The sequence below is a fragment of the Salvelinus fontinalis genome, chromosome 35 (genome assembly GCF_029448725.1).
Source record: "Salvelinus fontinalis isolate EN_2023a chromosome 35, ASM2944872v1, whole genome shotgun sequence".
NCBI classification, from domain to species: Eukaryota; Metazoa; Chordata; class Actinopteri; order Salmoniformes; family Salmonidae; genus Salvelinus; species Salvelinus fontinalis.
The window spans coordinates 42,956-63,153 of record NC_074699.1 but is presented as its reverse complement, the minus strand read 5'-3'; the positions used below and the strand labels follow the sequence as shown (position 1 = coordinate 63,153).

General features: G+C 43.7%; 1 protein-coding gene across 1 annotated transcript; it reads right to left on the bottom strand.

Annotated features, from left to right (window-relative positions):
• Positions 1 to 14,430: 14,430 nt before the first annotated feature.
• On the bottom strand, positions 14,431 to 15,754 carry LOC129834959 (beta-1,3-galactosyltransferase 1-like). The gene has a single exon (XM_055900326.1). The coding sequence runs from the start codon at positions 15,752 to 15,754 to the stop codon at positions 14,543 to 14,545; it is 1,212 nt and encodes a 403-aa protein (XP_055756301.1). The 3' UTR covers positions 14,431 to 14,542.
• Positions 15,755 to 20,198: the final 4,444 nt, after the last annotated feature.

Below are 20,198 nucleotides of genomic sequence, written 5' to 3'. Positions count from 1 at the left end.
ATGACTTTTAAGACCTTGAACCAAATGTCAACAATAGTACTTATCACTGTCAATGTCCACATTTACAACCACCTATCACCTGTGTGTGTCTGAGCGAGAGAAAGAGATCAGAGGAGGTGCTGGGATGCAATATATTTTAACTTCTGTCATTAAGATGTTTATATTATGATTTCAGAAATATTAGCTATCATACATTTCTGGTATTTTAAGAATAAAATCTGTTAGAAGTCTTCCAATACATTGCCTGTAGTCCGTTTTAATATTTTTCCACTAAACCAACGTTGAAGAACCAGTTTGTTTGTCCTGTATGCTGTTCAAATGTACAGTTGAATTCAGAAGTTTACATACACCTCAGCCAAATACATTTTAAACTCAGTTTTAAACAATTCCTAACATTTAATCCTAGTAACAATTCCCTGTTTTTAGGTCAGTTAGGATCACCACTTTATTTTAAAGAATGTCAAATGTCAGAAAATTAGCAGAGAGAATGATTTATTCCAGCTTTTGTTTCTTTTATCACATTCCCAGTGGGTCAGAAGTTTACATACACTCAATTAGTATTTGGTGGCATTGCCCTCTGTTCCCCCTCATTGTCCTGGTCGGTGATTCTGTCAGGGTGCGTGCTGGTGGCATTGCCCTCTGTTCCCCCTCATTGTCCTGGTCGGTGATTCTGTCAGGGTGCGTGCTGGTGGCATTGCCCTCTGTTCCCCCTCATTGTCCTGGTCGGTGATTCTGTCAGGGTGCGTGCTGGTGGCATTGCCCTCTGTTCCCCCTCATTGTCCTGGTCGGTGATTCTGTCAGGGTGCGTGCTGGTGGCATTGCCCTCTGTTCCCCCTCATTGTCCTGGTCGGTGATTCTGTCAGGGTGCGTGCTGGTGGCATTGCCCTCTGTTCCCCCTCATTGTCCTGGTCGGTGATTCTGTCAGGGTGTGTGCTGGTGGCATTGCCCTCTGTTCCCCCTCATTGTCCTGGTCGGTGATTCTGTCAGGGTGCGTGCTGGTGGCAGGGAGGTCAGCCGCAGGATAATGAACTTGGTATAAAACGGAGCCATTTTATATGTGCTCAAAACTCTGAAAACCAAAAATATACCAATATAAATGGGTACAAACCCCATCGCACACCAGAACATAATCTTCCACAAAGCAAACAAACAATCACCGACAAGGACAATGAGGGGGAACAGAGGGTTAATAAATACACAACATGTAATGAATGGGATTTGGAACCAGGTGTGATACAAGACAAGACAAAACCAATGGAAAATGAAAAGAGGATCAGCGATGGCTAGAAGGTCGATGACTTCGACCGCCGAACGCCGCCCGAACAAGGAGAGGGACCGACTTCGGAGGAAGTCGTGACAAAATCACTGAAGCAGGAGACTCATATCTCCCTCACTAGCTTTAAGCACCAGCTGTCAGAGCAGCTCACAGATCACTGCACATGTACATAGCCCATCTGTAAATAGCCCATCCAACTACCTCATCACCATATCTCTAGAGACCGCAGGAGCGGTAGAGATACTCTTAATGATCGGCTATGAAAAGCCAACTGACATTTACTCCTGAGGTGCTAACTTGCTGCACCCTCGACAACTACTGTGATTATTATTATTTGACCATGCTGGTCATTTATGAACATTTGAACATCTTGGCTATGTTCTGTTATAATCTCCACCCGGCACAGCCAGAAGAGGACTGGCAACCCCTCATAGCCTGGTTCCTCTCTAGGTTTCTTCCTAGGTTTTGGCCTTTCTAGGGAGTTTTTCCTAGCCACCGTGCTTCTACACCTGCATTGCTTGCTGTTTGGGGTTTAAGGCTGGGTTTCTGTACAGCACTTTGAGATATCAGCTGATGTAAGAAGGGCTATATAAATACATTTGATTTGATATTGTTATTGTTATTTATTTTATTTATTTTGCTCCTTTGCACCCCAGTACCGTTACTTGCACACTCATCATTTCACCACTATGGCCTATTTATTGCCTTACCTCCTTTATCCTACCTCATTTGCATACACTGTATATAGACTTTCTCTGTTGTACTATTGGCAGTATGTTTGTTTATTCCATGTGTAACTCTGTGTTGTTGTTTGTGTGGTACTGGTTTGCTTTATTGGCCAGGTCGCAGTTGTAAATGAGAACTTGTTCTCAACGAGCCTACCTGAGAAGAGGGGCGCTGACCGCCACCGCAGTGAGGCCCCCGTGTTTGTACCAGGGGACAGGGTCTGGCTCTCGACCCAAAACCTACCCCTCCGCCTGCCCTGCCGGAAGCTGGGGCCGCAGGGTGTGGGGCCTTTCAAAGTCCTGAGGAGGATAAACGAGGTGTGTTATCGATTACAACTACCTTCCTATTAGCGTATTAACCCCTTCGTTTCATGTGTCTCTCCTCAGGCCGGTGGTAGCTGGTTTTGGGTAGCGTGTTTGGTTTTGGGGTTATCCCTCTGGACTTGTTAGGTCCTGGTTTTGGGTATCGTGTTTGGTTTTGGGGTTATCCCTCTGGACTTGTTAGGTCCTGGTTTTGGGTACCGTGTTTGGTTTCGGGGTTATCCCTCTGGACTTGTTAGGTCCTGGTTTTGGGGTTATCCCTCTGGACTTGTTAGGTCCTGGTTTTGGGTAGCGTGTTTGGTTTCGGGGTTATCCCTCTGGACTTGTTAGGTCCTGGTTTTGGGTATCGTGTTTGTCTGCGCCCGTGAGTGTTGGAGTGCACGTATTTTCCCTGTGCCTAATAAAGCACTACTCAGTACTTTCTGCCTCCTGCGCCTGACTCTGCACCCACTACGCTTTAGTGCGTGACAGTCCATCAGCACAGGCCACAGTCTGGCAGAGGCAGTGAATGTAGTGTTTTATTATTTCATTGTGTGAACAGGTATGTGTGTGTGTCTATTTCTCTCTCTTTCACACACACACACACACACACACACACACACACACACACACACACACACACACACACACACACACACACACACACACACACACACTGAAGGGGAGGTAAGCTATCTCATGTTTCAGTCCAACAGGACTCTTCTGAAGGGGAGATAAGCTATCTCATGTGTCAGTCCAACAGGACTCTTCTGAAGGGGAGATAAGCTATCTCATGTTTCAGTCCAACAGGACTCTTCTGAAGGGGAGATAAGCTATCTCATGTTTCAGTCCAACAGGACTCTTCTGAAGGGGAGATAAGCTATCTCATGTGTCAGTCCAACAGGACTCTTCTGAAGGGGAGATAAGCTATCTCATGTTTCAGTCCAACAGGACTCTTCTGAAGGGGAGATAAGCTATCTCATGTTTCAGTCCAACAGGACTCTTCTGAAGGGGAGATAAGCTATCTCATGTGTCAGTCCAACAGGACTCTTCTGAAGGGGAGATAAGCTATCTCATGTTTCAGTCCAACAGGACTCTTCTGAAGGGGAGATAAGCTATCTCATGTTTCAGTCCAACAGGACTCTTCTGAAGGGGAGATAAGCTATCTCATGTTTCAGTCCAACAGGACTCTTCTGAAGGGGGGGTAAGCTATCTCATGTTTCAGTCCAACAGGACTCTTCTGAAGGGGAGATAAGCGATCTCATGTTTCAGTCCAACAGGACTCTTCTGAAGGGGTGATAAGCTATCTCATGTTTCAGTCCAACAGGACTCTTCTGAAGGGGAGATAAGCTATCTCATGTTTCAGTCCAACAGGACTCTTCTGAAGGGGAGATAAGCTATCTCATGTTTCAGTCCAACAGGACTCTTCTGAAGGGGAGATAAGCCAAGGGACATGATGATGAGACTATTCAGTGTTCAATAGGGGACCATGGGCCTAATTTACAACCATTGAGTCAATTTGACACTAAATATCTATCTGAATGATCCATTTCTGAAAAGACTGTGCATGTAGCTAAAAAGCAGTAAGTAGTTGAAAAGTTTCTAATCCGTGATGAGATTCGAACACATAACCTTTGGGTTGCTAGACGTTCACGTTATACACCCACATATCCACCCCCCGACCAGACCCCCTCCTCTAGTTTCTGACTTGAGTAACCTTCTGTCTTACGTAACCATACCAAACATAACATATCATTCTCATTTGAATGTCTGTTTTCCCCCCACATTTATTATGTTACGTCTAGTCTATGAGACCAGGCTGTGTTTCCGGGCAACTTCCTGGCTGAATGTGTTTTTGTGGATTTAGACGGGGAACTTGGAACAGGACTGTCGGGCAAACAACCAAGTCCTGTTGATCAAGTGGAGCGTAGAGACCTAGCCAACATCTTAAAGAGCACATGGACGTGGGCAACAAACCACGTATATATTCAAATACAGGATGAAAACGAAGTCAATATATTCAACAAAAATTGCTTGCCATTCTTGACAGTGGTAAACAAATAGGCAACATAGACTAATATTCGATGTAGGCTTTTACGTCTACAATTATTCATGTCGAGTTGTATAAAAAAAATACTTTATTTCAGAGTACATACATCAATCTGGGGCGGCAGGTAGCCTAGTGGTTAGAGCATTGGACTTGTAACCGAAAGGTTGCAAGATCGAATCCCTGAGCTGACAAGGTTCAAATCTGTTGTTCTGCCCCTGAACAAGGCAGTTAAACCCACTGTTCCTAGGCTGTCATTGAAAATAAGAATTTGTTCTTAACTGACATGCCTGGTAAAATGAAATTCTGGAAGTTTTCTCAAACCAGGGTGATCCTGATCTGTCGGTAAACTACTGTGAACCAAATGATCAGTGTTGTTTATCGTTCTCATCCTTGTGCACTATTGTCTCAGTGGCACCCTATTCCCTATATAATACACTACTTTTTATCCCCTATATAGGGCACTATTTTTTGACCAGAGACTATATAGGGGATAAGGTGTCATTGTTTCCCTATATAGGACACTATTTTTGACCAGAGACTATATAGGGGATAAGGTGTCATTGTTTCCCTATATAGGACACTATTTTTGACCATAGACTATATAGGGGATAAGGTGTCATTGTTTCCCTATATAGGACAATATTTTTTGACCAGAGACTATATAGGGGATAAGGTGTCATTGTTTCCCTATATAGGACACTATTTTTTGACCAGAGACTAAATCGAGGAAACAGTCATTTATCTCCTATATAGGACACTATTTTTGACCAGAGACTATATAGAGGATAAGGTGTCATTCTGAATTCATCCTCAGTATCAGGCGTCTCAGTCTCCCAAACGCTGACTTCCTTTTACAGTAAATGACAGGGGAAGTGAACGATTGCACTGTCACACTGTCTCTGTCTGCACCCCTTCCTGTCTGCGGGTTTTAGTTACTTCAAAACTCTGAGACCGTTGTCTTTGGTTGTGTCGTTTGAGCTGTGACGGTTGTCTTTGGTTGTGTAGTTTGAGCTGTGACTGTTGTCTTTGGTTGTGTTGTTTGAGCTGTGACTGTTGTCTTTGGTTGTGTTGTTTGAGCTGTGACTGTTGTCTTTGGTTGTGTTGTTTGAACTGTGACTGTTGTCTTTGGTTGTGTTGTTTGAGCTGTGACTGTTGTCTCTGGGTGTGTTGTTTGAACTGTGACTGTTGTCTCTGGTTGTGTTGTTTGAGCTGTGACTGTTGTCTTTGGTTGTGTTGTTTGAGCTGTGACTGTTGTCTTTGGTTGTGTAGTTTGAGCTGTGACTGTTGTCTTTGGTTGTGTTGTTTGAGCTGTGACTGTTGTCTTTGGTTGTGTTGTTTGAGCTGTGACTGGGTTCTCTGGTTGTGTTGTTTGAGCTGTGACTGTTGTCTTTGGTTGTGTAGTTTGAGCTGTGACTGTTGTCTTTGGTTGTGTTGTTTGTGCTGTGACTGTTGTCTTTGGTTGTGTTGTTTGAGCTGTGACTGTTGTCTTTGGTTGTGTTGTTTGAGCTGTGACTGTTGTCTTTGGTTGTGTTGTTTGAGCTGTGACTGTTGTCTTTGGTTGTGTTGTTTGAGCTGTGACTGTTGTCTTTGGTTGTGGTGTTTGAGCTGTGACTGTTGTCTTTGGTTGTGGTGTTTGAACTGTGACTGTTGTCTTTGGTTGTGTTGTTTGAGCTGTGACTGTTGTCTTTGGTTGTGTTGTTTGAACTGTGACTGTTGTCTTTGGTTGTGTTGTTTGAGCTGTGACTGTTGTCTCTGGGTGTGTTGTTTGAACTGTGACTGTTGTCTCTGGTTGTGTTGTTTGAGCTGTGACTGTTGTCTTTGGTTGTGTTGTTTGAGCTGTGACTGTTGTCTTTGGTTGTGTTGTTTGAGCTGTGACTGGGTTCTCTGGTTGTGTAGTTTGAGCTGTGACTGTTGTCTTTGGTTGTGTTGTTTGAGCTGTGACTGTTGTCTTTGGTTGTGTTGTTTGAGCTGTGACTGTTGTCTTTGGTTGTGTTGTTTGAGCTGTGACTGTTGTCTTTGGTTGTGTTGTTTGAGCTGTGACTGTTGTCTTTGGTTGTGTTGTTTGAGCTGTGACTGTTGTCTTTGGTTGTGTTGTTTGAGCTGTGACTGTTGTCTTTGGTTGTGTTGTTTGAGCTGTGACTGTTGTCTTTGGTTGTGTTGTTTGAGCTGTGACTGTTGTCTTTGGTTGTGTTGTTTGAGCTGTGACTGTTGTCTTTGGTTGTGTAGTTTGAGCTGTGACTGTTGTCTTTGGTTGTGTTGTTTGTGCTGTGACTGTTGTCTTTGGTTGTGTAGTTTGAGCTGTGACTGTTGTCTTTGGTTGTGTTGTTTGAGCTGTGACTGTTGTCTTTGGTTGTGTTGTTTGAGCTGTGACTGTTGTCTTTGGTTGTGTTGTTTGAGCTGTGACTGTTGTCTTTGGTTGTGTTGTTTGAGCTGTGACTGTTGTCTTTGGTTGTGTTGTTTGAGCTGTGACTGTTGTCTTTGGTTGTGTTGTTTGAGCTGTGACTGTTGTCATTGGTTGTGTTTGAGCTGTGACTGTTGTCTTTGGTTGTGTTGTTTGAGCTGTGACTGTTGTCTTTGGTTGTGTTGTTTGTGCTGTGACTGTTGTCTCTGGTTGTGTTGTTTGTGCTGTGACTGTTGTCTCTGGTTGTGTTGTTTGAGCTGTGACTGTTGTCTTTGGTTGTGTTGTTTGAGCTATGACTGTTGTCTTTGGTTGTGTTGTTTGAGCTGTGACTGTTGTCTCTGGTTGTGTAGTTTGAGCTGTGACTGTTGTCTTTGGTTGTGTTGTTTGAGCTGTGACTGTTGTCTTTGGTTGTGTTGTTTGAGCTGTGACTGTTGTCTTTGGTTGTGTTGTTTGAGCTGTGACTGTTGTCTTTGGTTGTGTTGTTTGAGCTGTGACTGTTGTCTTTGGTTGTGTTGTTTGAGCTGTGACTGTTGTCTTTGGTTGTGTTGTTTGAGCTGTGACTGTTGTCTTTGGTTGTGTTGTTTGAGCTGTGACTGTTGTCTTTGGTTGTGTTGTTTGAGCTGTGACTGTTGTCATTGGTTGTGTTGTTTGAGCTGTGACTGTTGTCTTTGGTTGTGTTGTTTGAGCTGTGACTGTTGTCTTTGGTTGTGTTGTTTGTGCTGTGACTGTTGTCTCTGGTTGTGTTGTTTGAGCTGTGACTGTTGTCTTTGGTTGTGTTGTTTGAGCTGTGACTGTTGTCTTTGGTTGTGTTGTTTGAGCTATGACTGTTGTCTTTGGTTGTGTTGTTTGAGCTGTGACTGTTGTCTCTGGTTGTGTAGTTTGAGCTGTGACTGTTGTCTTTGGTTGTGTTGTTTGAGCTGTGACTGTTGTCTTTGGTTGTGTTGTTTGAGCTGTGACTGTTGTCTTTGGTTGTGTTGTTTGAGCTGTGACTGTTGTCTTTGGTTGTGTTGTTTGAGCTGTGACTGTTGTCTTTGGTTGTGTAGTTTGAGCTGTGACTGTTGTCTTTGGTTGTGTTGTTTGAGCTGTGACTGTTGTCTTTGGTTGTGTTGTTTGAGCTGTGACTGTTGTCTTTGGTTGTTTTGTTTGAGCTGTGACTGTTGTCTTTGGTTGTGTAGTTTGAGCTGTGACTGTTGTCTTTGGTTGTGTTGTTTGAGCTGTGACTGTTGTCTTTGGTTGTGTTGTTTGAGCTGTGACTGTTGTCTTTGGTTGTGTAGTTTGTGCTCTGACTGTTGTCTCTGGTTGTGTTGTTTGAGCTGTGACTGTTGTCTTTGGTTGTGTTGTTTGAGCTATGACTGTTGTCTTTGGTTGTGTAGTTTGAGCTGTGACTGTTGTCTTTGGTTGTGTTGTTTGAGCTGTGACTGTTGTCTTTGGTTGTGTTGTTTGAGCTGTGACTGTTGTCTTTGGTTGTGTAGTTTGTGCTCTGACTGTTGTCTCTGGTTGTGTTGTTTGAGCTGTGACTGTTGTCTTTGGTTGTGTTGTTTGAGCTGTGACTGTTGTCTTTGGTTGTGTAGTTTGAGCTGTGACTGTTGTCTTTGGTTGTGTTGTTTGAGCTGTGACTGTTGTCTTTGGTTGTGTTGTTTGAGCTGTGACTGTTGTCTTTGGTTGTTTTGTTTGAGCTGTGACTGTTGTCTTTGGTTGTGTAGTTTGAGCTGTGACTGTTGTCTTTGGTTGTGTTGTTTGAGCTGTGACTGTTGTCTTTGGTTGTGTTGTTTGAGCTGTGACTGTTGTCTTTGGTTGTGTAGTTTGTGCTCTGACTGTTGTCTCTGGTTGTGTTGTTTGAGCTGTGACTGTTGTCTTTGGTTGTGTTGTTTGAGCTATGACTGTTGTCTTTGGTTGTGTAGTTTGAGCTGTGACTGTTGTCTTTGGTTGTGTTGTTTGAGCTGTGACTGTTGTCTTTGGTTGTGTTGTTTGAGCTGTGACTGTTGTCTTTGGTTGTGTAGTTTGTGCTCTGACTGTTGTCTCTGGTTGTGTTGTTTGAGCTGTGACTGTTGTCTTTGGTTGTGTTGTTTGAGCTGTGACTGTTGTCTTTGGTTGTGTAGTTTGTGCTCTGACTGTTGTCTCTGGTTGTGTTGTTTGAGCTGTGACTGTTGTCTTTGGGTTCTAGACTCTGAATGTCAGTAAGAGAAAACATACACCGTGTGCACAGGTGTGTAATGGTAATGTGTTTCTTCATATCCCAGCTGCCCCCAGGACACCCACAGGGAGCGGGGTCACGGACAGGGACACCATTGTCCAGCACCCATGGAGCATTGGGGTGAAGTGCCTTGCTCAAGGGCACAGCGACAGATTTGCCATTTTGTCAGCTCATATTATGTCTATGTACAGTGTTGTAATGATGTGGAAATAAAGTACAAAAAGGGAAAATAAATAAGCATAAATAAAGGTTGTATTTACAATGGTGTTTGTTCTTCACTGGTTTGCCCTTTTCTTGTGGCAACAGGTCACAAATCTTGCTGCTGTGATTTCACACTGTGGAATTTTTACCCAATAGACATTTTTATTTAACTAGGCAAGTCAGTTAGGAACAAGTTCTTATTTTCATTGACGGCCTACAGGGGAACAGTGGGTTCACTGCCTTGTTCAGGGGCAGAAGGACAGATTATCAAAATTGTTTTTGTTTTCTAATTCTTTGTGGGTCTGTGTAATCTGAGGGAAATGTGTGTCTCTAATATGGTCATTTTTGACAACTTTTTACTTTTAATTCACTACATTCCTACAGAAAACAATGTTATTTTACTCCATACATTTTCCTCGACACCCAAAAATAGTCGTTACATTTTGAACGCTTAGCAGGACAGGAAAATGGTCCATTTCACACAATTATCAAGAGAACATTCCTGGTCATCCCTACTGCCTCTGATCTGGAGGACTCACTAAACACAAATGCTGTGTTTGTAAATAATGTCTGAGTGTTGGAGTGTTGGAGTGTCTCAGTGTTGGAGTGTCTCAGTGTTGGAGTGTCTCAGTGTTGGAGTGTCTGAGTGTTGGAGTGTCTCAGTTTTGGAGTGTCTCAGTGTTGGAGTGTCTGAGTGTTGGAGTGTCTCAGTGTTGGAGTGTCTGAGTTTGGAGTGTCTCAGTGTTGGAGTGTCTCAGTTTTGGAGTGTCTCAGTGTTGGAGTGTCTGAGTGTTGGAGTGTCTCAGTGTTGGAGTGTCTGAGTTTGGAGTGTCTGAGTGTTGGAGTGTCTCAGTGTTGGAGTGTCTCAGTGTTGGAGTGTCTCAGTTTTGGAGTGCCTCAGTGTTGGAGTGCCTCAGTGTTGGAGTGTCTCAGTGTTGGAGTGTCTCAGTGTTGGAGTGTCTCAGTGTTGGAGTGTCTCAGTGTTGGAGTGCCTCAGTGTTGGAGTGTCTGAGTGTTGGAGTGTCTCAATGTTGGAGTGTCTGAGTTTGGAGTGTCTCAGTGTTGGAGTGTCTGAGTGTTGGAGTGTCTCAGTGTTGGAGTGTCTGAGTTTGGAGTGGCTGAGTGTTGGAGTGTCTCAGTGTTGGAGTGTCTCAGTGTTGGAGTGTCTCAGTGTTGGAGTGTCTCAATGTTGGAGTGTCTGAGTTTGGAGTGTCTCAGTGTTGGAGTGTCTGAGTGTTGGAGTGTCTCAGTGTTGGAGTGTCTGAGTTTGGAGTGTCTCAGTGTTGGAGTGTCTGAGTGTTGGAGTGTCTGAGTGTTGGAGTGTCTCAGTGTTGGAGTGTCTCGGTGTTGGAGTGTCTCGGTGTTGGAGTGTCTCAGTGTTGGAGTGTCTCAGTGTTGGAGTGTCTGAGTTTGGAGTGTCTCAGTGTTGGAGTGCCTCAGTGTTGGAGTGTCTCGGTGTTGGAGTGTCTCGGTGTTGGAGTGTCTCAGTGTTGGAGTGTCTCAGTGTGGAGTGTCTCAGTGTTGGAGTGTCTCAGTGTTGGAGTGTCTCAGTGTTGGAGTGTCTCGGTGTTGGAGTGTCTCGGTGTTGGAGTGTCTCATTGTTGGAGTGTCTCAGTGTTGGAGTGTCTCAGCGTTGGAGTGTGGCCCCTGGCTATCTGAAAATGTTTTTAAAAAACTAGAAAATAGTGCCATCTGGTTTGCTTAATATAAGGAATTTGAATTGATTTATACCTGTACTTTTTACTTTTGATAGTTAAGCATATTTATATCCAAATACTTGTAGACTTTTACTCAAGTTGTATTTTACTGGGGGACTTTCACTTTTACTTGAGTCATTTTCCATTAAGGTATTTTTACTTTTATTCAAGTATGAGTTTTGGGTACTTTTTCCACCACTGTTAGAAACACAGAGGTAAGGTGATCCTTCTCTACCACATCCACAGAAACACAGAGGTAAGGTGATCCTTCTCTACCACATCCACAGAAACACAGAGATAAGGTGATCATTCTCTACCACATCCACAGAAACACAGAGGTAAGGTGATCCTTCTCTACCACATCCACAGAAACACAGAGGTAAGGTGATCCTTCTCTACCACATCCACAGAAACACAGAGGTAAGGTGATCCTTCTCTACCACATCCACAGAAACACAGAGGTAAGGTGATCCTTCTCTATCACATCCACAGAAACACAGAGATAAGGTGATCCTTCTCTACCACATCCACAGAAACACAGAGATAAGGTGATCCTTCTCGACCACACCCACAGAAACACAGAGGTAAGGTGATCCTTCTCTACCACATCCACAGAAACACAGAGGTAAGGTGATCCTTCTCTACCACATCCACAGAAACACAGAGTTAAGGTGATCCTTCTCTACCACATCCACAGAAACACAGAGATAGGTGATCCTTCTCTACCACATCCACAGAAACACAGAGCTAAGGTGATCCTTCTCTACCACATCCACAGAAACACAGAGGTAAGGTGATCCTTCTCTACCACATCCACAGAAACACAGAGGTAAGGTGATCCTTCTCTATCACATCCACATAAACACAGAGATAAGGTGATCCTTCTCTACCACATCCACAGAAACACAGAGGTAAGGTGATCCTTTACCACATCCACAGAAACACAGAGGTAAGGTGATCCTTCTCTACCACATCCACAGAAACACAGAGGTAAGGTGATCCTTCTCTATCACATCCACAGAAACACAGAGATAAGGTGATCCTTCTCGACCACACCCACAGAAACACAGAGATAAGGTGATCCTTCTCTACCACATCCACAGAAACACAGAGATAAGGTGATCCTTCTCTACCACATCCACAGAAACACAGAGATAAGTTGATCCTTCTCTACCACCAGTGTTGGAGTGTCAGTGTTGGAGTGTCTCAGTGTTGGAGTGTCTCAATGTTGGAGTGTCTGAGTTTGGAGTGTCTCAGTGTTGGAGTGTCTGAGTGTTGGAGTGTCTCAGTGTTGGAGTGTCTGAGTTTGGAGTGTCTCAGTGTTGGAGTGTCTGAGTGTTGGAGTGTCTGAGTGTTGGAGTGTCTCAGTGTTGGAGTGTCTCGGTGTTGGAGTGTCTCGGTGTTGGAGTGTCTCAGTGTTGGAGTGTCTCAGTGTTGGAGTGTCTGAGTTTGGAGTGTCTCAGTGTTGGAGTGCCTCAGTGTTGGAGTGCCTCGGTGTTGGAGTGTCTCGGTGTTGGAGTGTCTCAGTGTTGGAGTGTCTCAGTGTGGAGTGTCTCAGTGTTGGAGTGTCTCAGTGTTGGAGTGTCTCAGTGTTGGAGTGTCTCGGTGTTGGAGTGTCTCGGTGTTGGAGTGTCTCAGTGTTGGAGTGTCTCAGTGTTGGAGTGTCTCAGCGTTGGAGTGTGGCCCCTGGCTATCTGAAAATGTTTTTAAAAAACTAGAAAATAGTGCCATCTGGTTTGCTTAATATAAGGAATTTGAATTGATTTATACCTGTACTTTTTACTTTTGATAGTTAAGCATATTTATATCCAAATACTTTTAGACTTTTACTCAAGTAATATTTTACTGGGGGACTTTCACTTTTACTTGAGTCATTTTCCATTAAGGTATTTTTACTTTTACTCAAGTATGAGTTTTGGGTACTTTTTCCACCACTGTTAGAAACACAGAGGTAAGGTGATCCTTCTCTACCACATCCACAGAAACACAGAGGTAAGGTGATCCTTCTCTACCACATCCACAGAAACACAGAGATAAGGTGATCATTCTCTACCACATCCACAGAAACACAGAGGTAAGGTGATCCTTCTCTACCACATCCACAGAAACACAGAGGTAAGGTGATCCTTCTCTACCACATCCACAGAAACACAGAGGTAAGGTGATCCTTCTCTATCACATCCACAGAAACACAGAGATAAGGTGATCCTTCTCTACCACATCCACAGAAACACAGAGATAAGGTGATCCTTCTCGACCACACCCACAGAAACACAGAGATAAGGTGATCCTTCTCTACCACATCCACAGAAACACAGAGATAAGGTGATCCTTCTCTACCACATCCACAGAAACACAGAGATAAGGTGATCCTTCTCTACCACATCCACAGAAACACAGAGGTAAGGTGATCCTTCTCTACCACATCCACAGAAACACAGAGGTAAGGTGATCCTTCTCTACCACATTGACAGAAACCCAGAGGTAAGGTGATCCTTCTCTACCACATCCACAGAAACACAGAGTTAAGGTGATCCTTCTCTACCACATCCACAGAAACACAGAGGTAAGGTGATCCTTCTCTACCACATCCACAGAAACACAGAGGTAAGGTGATCCTTCTCTACCACATCCACAGAAACACAGAGGTAAGGTGATCCTTCTCTATCACATCCACAGAAACACAGAGATAAGGTGATCCTTCTCTACCACATCCACAGAAACACAGAGATAAGGTGATCCTTCTCGACCACACCCACAGAAACACAGAGATAAGGTGATCCTTCTCTACCACATCCACAGAAACACAGAGATAAGGTGATCCTTCTCTACCACATCCACAGAAACACAGAGATAAGTTGATCCTTCTCTACCACATCCACAGATACACAGAGGTAAGGTGATCCTTCTCTACCACATCCACAGAAACACAGAGGTAAGGTGATCCTTCTCTACCACATTGACAGAAACCCAGAGGTAAGGTGATCCTTCTCTACCACATCCACAGAAACACAGAGGTAAGCTGATCCTTCTCTACCACATCCACAGAAACACAGAGATAAGGTGATCCTTCTCTACCACATCCACAGAAACACAGAGGTAAGGTGATCCTTCTCTACCACATTGACAGAAACCCAGAGGTAAGGTGATCCTTCTCTACCACATCCACAGAAACACAGAGATAGGTGATCCTTCTCTACCACATCCACAGAAACACAGAGGTAAGGTGATCCTTCTCTACCACATCCACAGAAACACAGAGATAAGGTGATCCTTCTCGACCACATCCACAGAAACACAGAGATAGGTGATCCTTCTCTACCACATCCACAGAAACACAGAGGTAAGGTGATCCTTCTCTACCACATCCACAGAAACACAGAGATAAGGTGATCCTTCTCTACCACATCCACAGAAACATAGAGATAAGGTGATCCTTTACCACATCCACAGAAACACAGAGATAAGGTGATCCTTCTCTACCACATCCACAGAAACAAACAAGACACCCACAGGGAGTTCACGGTCAGGGACACCAATGTCCAGCACCCATGGAGCACTGGGGTTAAGTGCTTGCTCAAGGGCACAGTGACAGATTTGCCATTTTGTCAGCTCCGGCATTGGAACCATCAACCTTTTTGGGTTATTGGCCCAACGCTCTAACCTCAAGGCTATTTGTCTTTCCCAGAGTGTTGTTTTCAATGACAGACAGGCCCAGGTTGGTGTAAGTTTCTCCATACGTCCAGAAGCTCTTGAGGGGTGTCGAGAATGGTCGTGATAACAGCCATGTAGTGACAGCGGTCCTGGGCTCCTGCATACCCTTGGAAGACGTTGTCACTCGGGGGGTCAGTAGGCCGGATGCCCAGGTGTCTCATACACAGTCCCAGATACACATCCTCTATGTAGACGGCTTTAACATGCCTGGACGCCTCCACCAGCTTCCTGGGGAGGTCTAAGGTGAAGACATAGCCCAGGCCCAGAGCGTAAGGTGGATATACCAGTTCAGGAAACACCTCCTTTGGAAGATACCATTTGGAGCTTGGGTCATGAAGGACTGCGGCACCAATTGCCACTTGTCCAGACATGTAGTTCTCCTTTGGAGAATGTAGAATCAGCATGTAAACCAGGTTGTGCACGTTGAGGAACATGTCTGAGTCGATCTTCATGGCGTAGGAGGCGTTGGGGCAGCGAGAGCTCAGCCACTCCATCATCACCATGGTCTTGATGGTCAGGTTTTTGTAGCTGTCTATGAAGTCGCTCTGCAGCAGATCCTGGTGCTCTTTGCTCTCCTGCAGCACCTTCTCCTGGAGCTGCGCTGTCTCCTCTCCACTGGGCAGTCCCAGCAGGAAGAACAGACGGACCTCTTTGCCCAGTACCTGCCTCTCACTGCCCCAAGTACTGCGGACGGCCTCACGAGCGTCCCTGTTATTGGGCGCCACTGGCACCATCAGAACCAGGAAGGGGTTCTGCTCCCGGCATTTCTCTGGCTCATCCAGGATGAAGATGTACTCTGATGGGTATTCTACATGGTACGGTCCTGGGGACACATACGGAGGAGGAGGAGTGGCCAGTACAGTGGTCAGTGTTATTGATGGCCAGTCCTGAATGGATATTGTGTCCAGGTAAACTTCTGATTCAGCTTGTGGTTGAACGTCAACATACATTGTAGGTGTGTCCTTGTTGTCTGGTGTTTCAGCTTCCATATAATATGTTGATTCATCATTAGTAGTTGGACTGATGCTCTCGGAGGACAAGTCCTCTCCTCTCGAAGGGTCTGGAGTCCTCCTGGAAGGGGGACGCCGGTAGCGGTGGTTTGGGTTGTTGGGATATTCCAGAACGGTATAGTATATGACCCTCAGCGACACCAGTACCAGGAAGATCTTGGTGCACGTCCGCCAGTGACTGATCATTACATCGGGATCTTTGTCACTAGAAAAAAACAAAATGGAGGTCAATCGTAACATACCAAAAACAAGCTCAGAGGTCTTTAACAGCAAGTTACTTTGGACTCATAGTATGGCTATGTTAGTCAGTCCTCTAAAGATATTAAATAGTATGTTCACAGTGGAGTCAGTCCTCTAAGGAGATTAACTAGTCTGTTCACAGTGGAGTCAGTCCTCTAAATTGATTAAATAGTATGTTCACAGTGGAGTCAGTCCTCTAAATTGATTAACTAGTCTGTTCACAGTGGAGTCAGTCCTCTAAATTGATTAACTAGTCTGTTCACAGTGGAGTCAGTCCTCTAAATTGATTAACTAGTCTGTTCACAGTGGAGTCAGTCCTTTAAAGATATTAAATAGTCTGTTAACAGTAGAGTCAGTCCTCTAAGGAGATTAACTAGTCTGTTCACAGTAGAGTCAGTCCTCTAAGGAGATTAACTAGTCTGTTCACAGTGGAGTCAGTCCTCTAAATTGATAAACTAGTCTGTTCACAGTAGAGTCAGTCCTTAAGGAGATTAACTAGTCTGTTCACAGTGGAGTCAGTCCTCTAAATTGATAAACTAGTCTGTTCACAGTAGAGTCAGTCCTCTAAGGAGATTAACTAGTCTGTTAACAGTAGAGTCAGTCCTCTAAGGAGATTAACTAGTCTGTTCACAGTGGAGTCAGTCCTCTAAATTGATAAACTAGTCTGTTCACAGTAGAGTCAGTCCTCTAAGGAGATTAAATAGTCTGTTCACAGTGGAGTCAGTCCTCTAAGGAGATTAACTAGTCTGTTCACAGTGGAGTCAGTCCTCTAAGAAGATTAACTAGTCTGTTAACAGTGGAGTCAGTCCTCTAAGGAGATTAACTAGTCTGTTCACAGTGGAGTCAGTCCTCTAAGGAGATTAACTAGTCTGTTCACAGTGGAGTCAGTCCTCTAAGAAGATTAACTAGTCTGTTAACAGTAGAGTCAGTCCTCTAAGTTGATTAACTAGTCTGTTCACAGTGGAGTCAGTCCTCTAAGGAGATTAACTAGTCTGTTCACAGTGGAGTCAGTCCTCTAAGAAGATTAACTAGTCTGTTAACAGTGGAGTCAGTCCTCTAAGGAGATTAACTAGTCTGTTCACAGTGGAGTCAGTCCTCTAAGGAGATTAACTAGTCTGTTCACAGTGGAGTCAGTCCTCTAAGGAGATTAACTAGTCTGTTAACAGTGGAGTCAGTCCTCTAAATTGATTAACTAGTCTGTTCACAGTGGAGTCAGTCCTCTAAATTGATAAACTAGTCTGTTCACAGTGGAGTCAGTCCTCTAAATTGATTAACTAGTCTGTTCACAGTAGAGTCAGTCCTCTAAAGAGATTAACTAGTCTGTTCACAGTAGAGTCAGTCCTCTAAAGAGATTAACTAGTCTGTTCACAGTGGAGTCAGTCCTCTAAGGAGATTAAATACTGTTCACAGTGGAGTCAGTCCTCTAAGGAGATTAAATAGTATGTTCACAGTGGAGTCAGTCCTCTAAGGAGATTAACTAGTCTGTTCACAGTGGAGTCAGTCCTCTAAGTTGATTAAACAGTCTGTCTACTGTAGAGTGAGTGCTGATGATTAGAAGTGGTTCTACAATGCTACAGTCAGAAAGATCACAGTATTCAAATTGTAGACTGATAGATCAGACATGTTTCCAATCTATTTTGAAATGCCAAAACCTGTTAGTTTATGTAAATATGACGTATTCAACAGCAATATATTTTGATATTCTTGACAACAGCAAAGTTGGGTATTGTATATTTGTGCCGTAAGCATTTGAATATGACTTTAATGACTCCTACATCAATTATTCCACTGTGTCGAGCTCTCCACTTAGATGAAGCCGTGTTCTCAGAGATCTTTACATCGAGATGAAGCCGTGTTCTCAGAGATCTTTACATCGAGATGAAGCCGTGTTCTCAGAGATCTTTACATCGAGATGAAGCCGTGTTCTCAGAGATCTTTACATCGAGATGAAGCTGTGTTTTCAGAGATCTTTACATCGAGATGAAGCCGTGTTCTCAGAGATCTTTACATCGAGATGAAGCTGTGTTCTCAGAGATCTTTACATCGAGATGAAGCCGTGTTCTCAGAGATCTTTACATCGAGATGAAGCCGTGTTCTCAGAGATCTTTACATCGAGATGAAGCCGTGTTCTCGGAGATCTTTACATCGAGATGAAGCCGTGTTCTCAGAGATCTTTACATCGAGATGAAGCCGTGTTCTCAGATATCTTTACATTGAGATGAACGGTGGTGATTCTCTAAAGGTGGAAAAAAGGTACACTACCGTTCAAAAGTTTGGGGTCACTTAGAAATGTCCTTGTTTTTGAAATACTTTTTTTAATCCATTAAAATAACATCAAATTAATCAGAAATACAGTGTAGACATTGTTAATGTTGTGTTAATATTGTAGCTGGAAACGGCAGATTGTTAATGGAATATCTACATAGGTGTACAGAAGCCCATTATCAGCAACCATCACTCCTGTTTTCCAATGGCACGTTGTGTTAACCAAGCTGAAGACCTCGTACAATGCTGTGTACTACTAACCCTAACCCTTACCCTTCACAGAACAGAGCAAACTGTCTCTAACCAGAAAAGAAAGAGGAGTGGGAGGCTCCGGTGCACAACTGAGCAAGAGGACAAGTACATTAAAGTGTCTAGTTTGAGAAACAGACACCAAGTCCTCAACTGGCAGCTTCATTAAATAGTCCCCGCAAAACACCAATCTCAACATCAACAGCGAAGAGGCGACTCTGGGATGCTGGCCTTCTCGGCAGAGTTGCAAAGAAAAGCGTTATCTTAGACTGGCCAATAAAAATAAAAGATTAAGATGGGCAAAAGAACACAGACACTGGACAGAGGAACTCTGCCTAGAAGGCCAGCATCCCGGAGTTGCCTCTTCACTGTTGACGTTGAGACGTTGAGAAATCTGACTGGTGTTTTGCGGGTACTATTTAATGAAGCTGCCAGTTGAGGACTTGTGATGCGTCTGTTTCTCAAACTAGACACTCTAATGTACTTGTCCTCTTGCTCAGTTGTGCACCGGGGCCTCCCACTCCTCTTTCTATTCTGGCTAGAGACAGTTTACGCTGTTCTGTGAAGGGAGTAGTACACAGTGTTGTGCGAGATCTTCAGTTTCTTGGCAATTTCTCGCATGGAATAGCCTTCATTTCTCAGACCAAGAATAGACTGACGAATTTCAGAAGAAAGTTCTTTGTTTCTGGCCAATTTAGAGCCTGTAATCGAACCCACCAATGCTGATGCTCCAGATACTCAACTAGTCTAAAGAAGGCCAGTTTATTGCTTCTTTAATCAGAACAACAGTTTTCAGCTGTGCTAACATAATTGCAAAAGGGTTTTCTAATGATCAATTAGCCTTTTAAAATGATATACTTTGATTAGCTAACACAATGTGCCATTGGAACACAGGAGTGATGGTTGCTGATAATGGGCCTCTGTATGCCTACAAGGGTAACGATCGTCGTCATATTCCTCCTCGGATGAGGAGGAGCATGGATCAGACCAACACGCAGCGAGGTATGTGGACATAATGATTTATTAGACAAAACGACGAAACACAAAATAACACTTTAGAAAACAAAATTACAAAACGAACTAAACAGACCTAAAATTACATGAAACGAAGAACACACGAACAGGAACAGACAAACCGAACACAGCCCCGTGTGGTAACATGTACTGACACGGAAGACAACCACCCACAACAAACAATGTGAAACAACCTACCTTAATATGACTCTCAATCAGAGGAAACGCCAAACACCTGCCTCTAATTGAGAGCCATACCAGGCAACCCATTAACCCAACATAGAAAACACATAACATGGACTACCCACCCAAAACTCACGCCCTGACCAATTAAACACATACCAAACAGAAAACAGGTCAGGAACGTGACAACAAGTAGATATTCCAAAATAAATCTGCCGTTTTCAGCTACAATAGTCATTTACAGCATTAACAATGTCTACACTGTATTTCTGATTAATTTGATGTTATTTTAATGGATTTTAAAAAGTATTTTAAAAACAAGTACATTTCTAAGTGACCTCAAACTTATGAACGGTAGTGTATGACTCAAGTGATGCCTTGTGAAATGATCAAATGTTTCATACTGAGATACAGGCAGTGGTTTGTGGCTAGTCACTGTTGCTTAGCAACTGTAGGCCATGTCGTGTCAGGAAGGTTTCCAAATGTGTTCGCTTTCACACACCATCTAGTTTCAGTCATGTTCCTTTGCAAATATCTTTACATTTTCTTATTAGTTTAAAACAAGTGCACATCAAGATAGTGATGTTACACAGTTACAAAGTTCAGAAATAGCTCTGAGAATTATACAGCGCAAGTGTATGTGTTTATGAAGACCACAGCTTACGGTTACTGTAGGAAG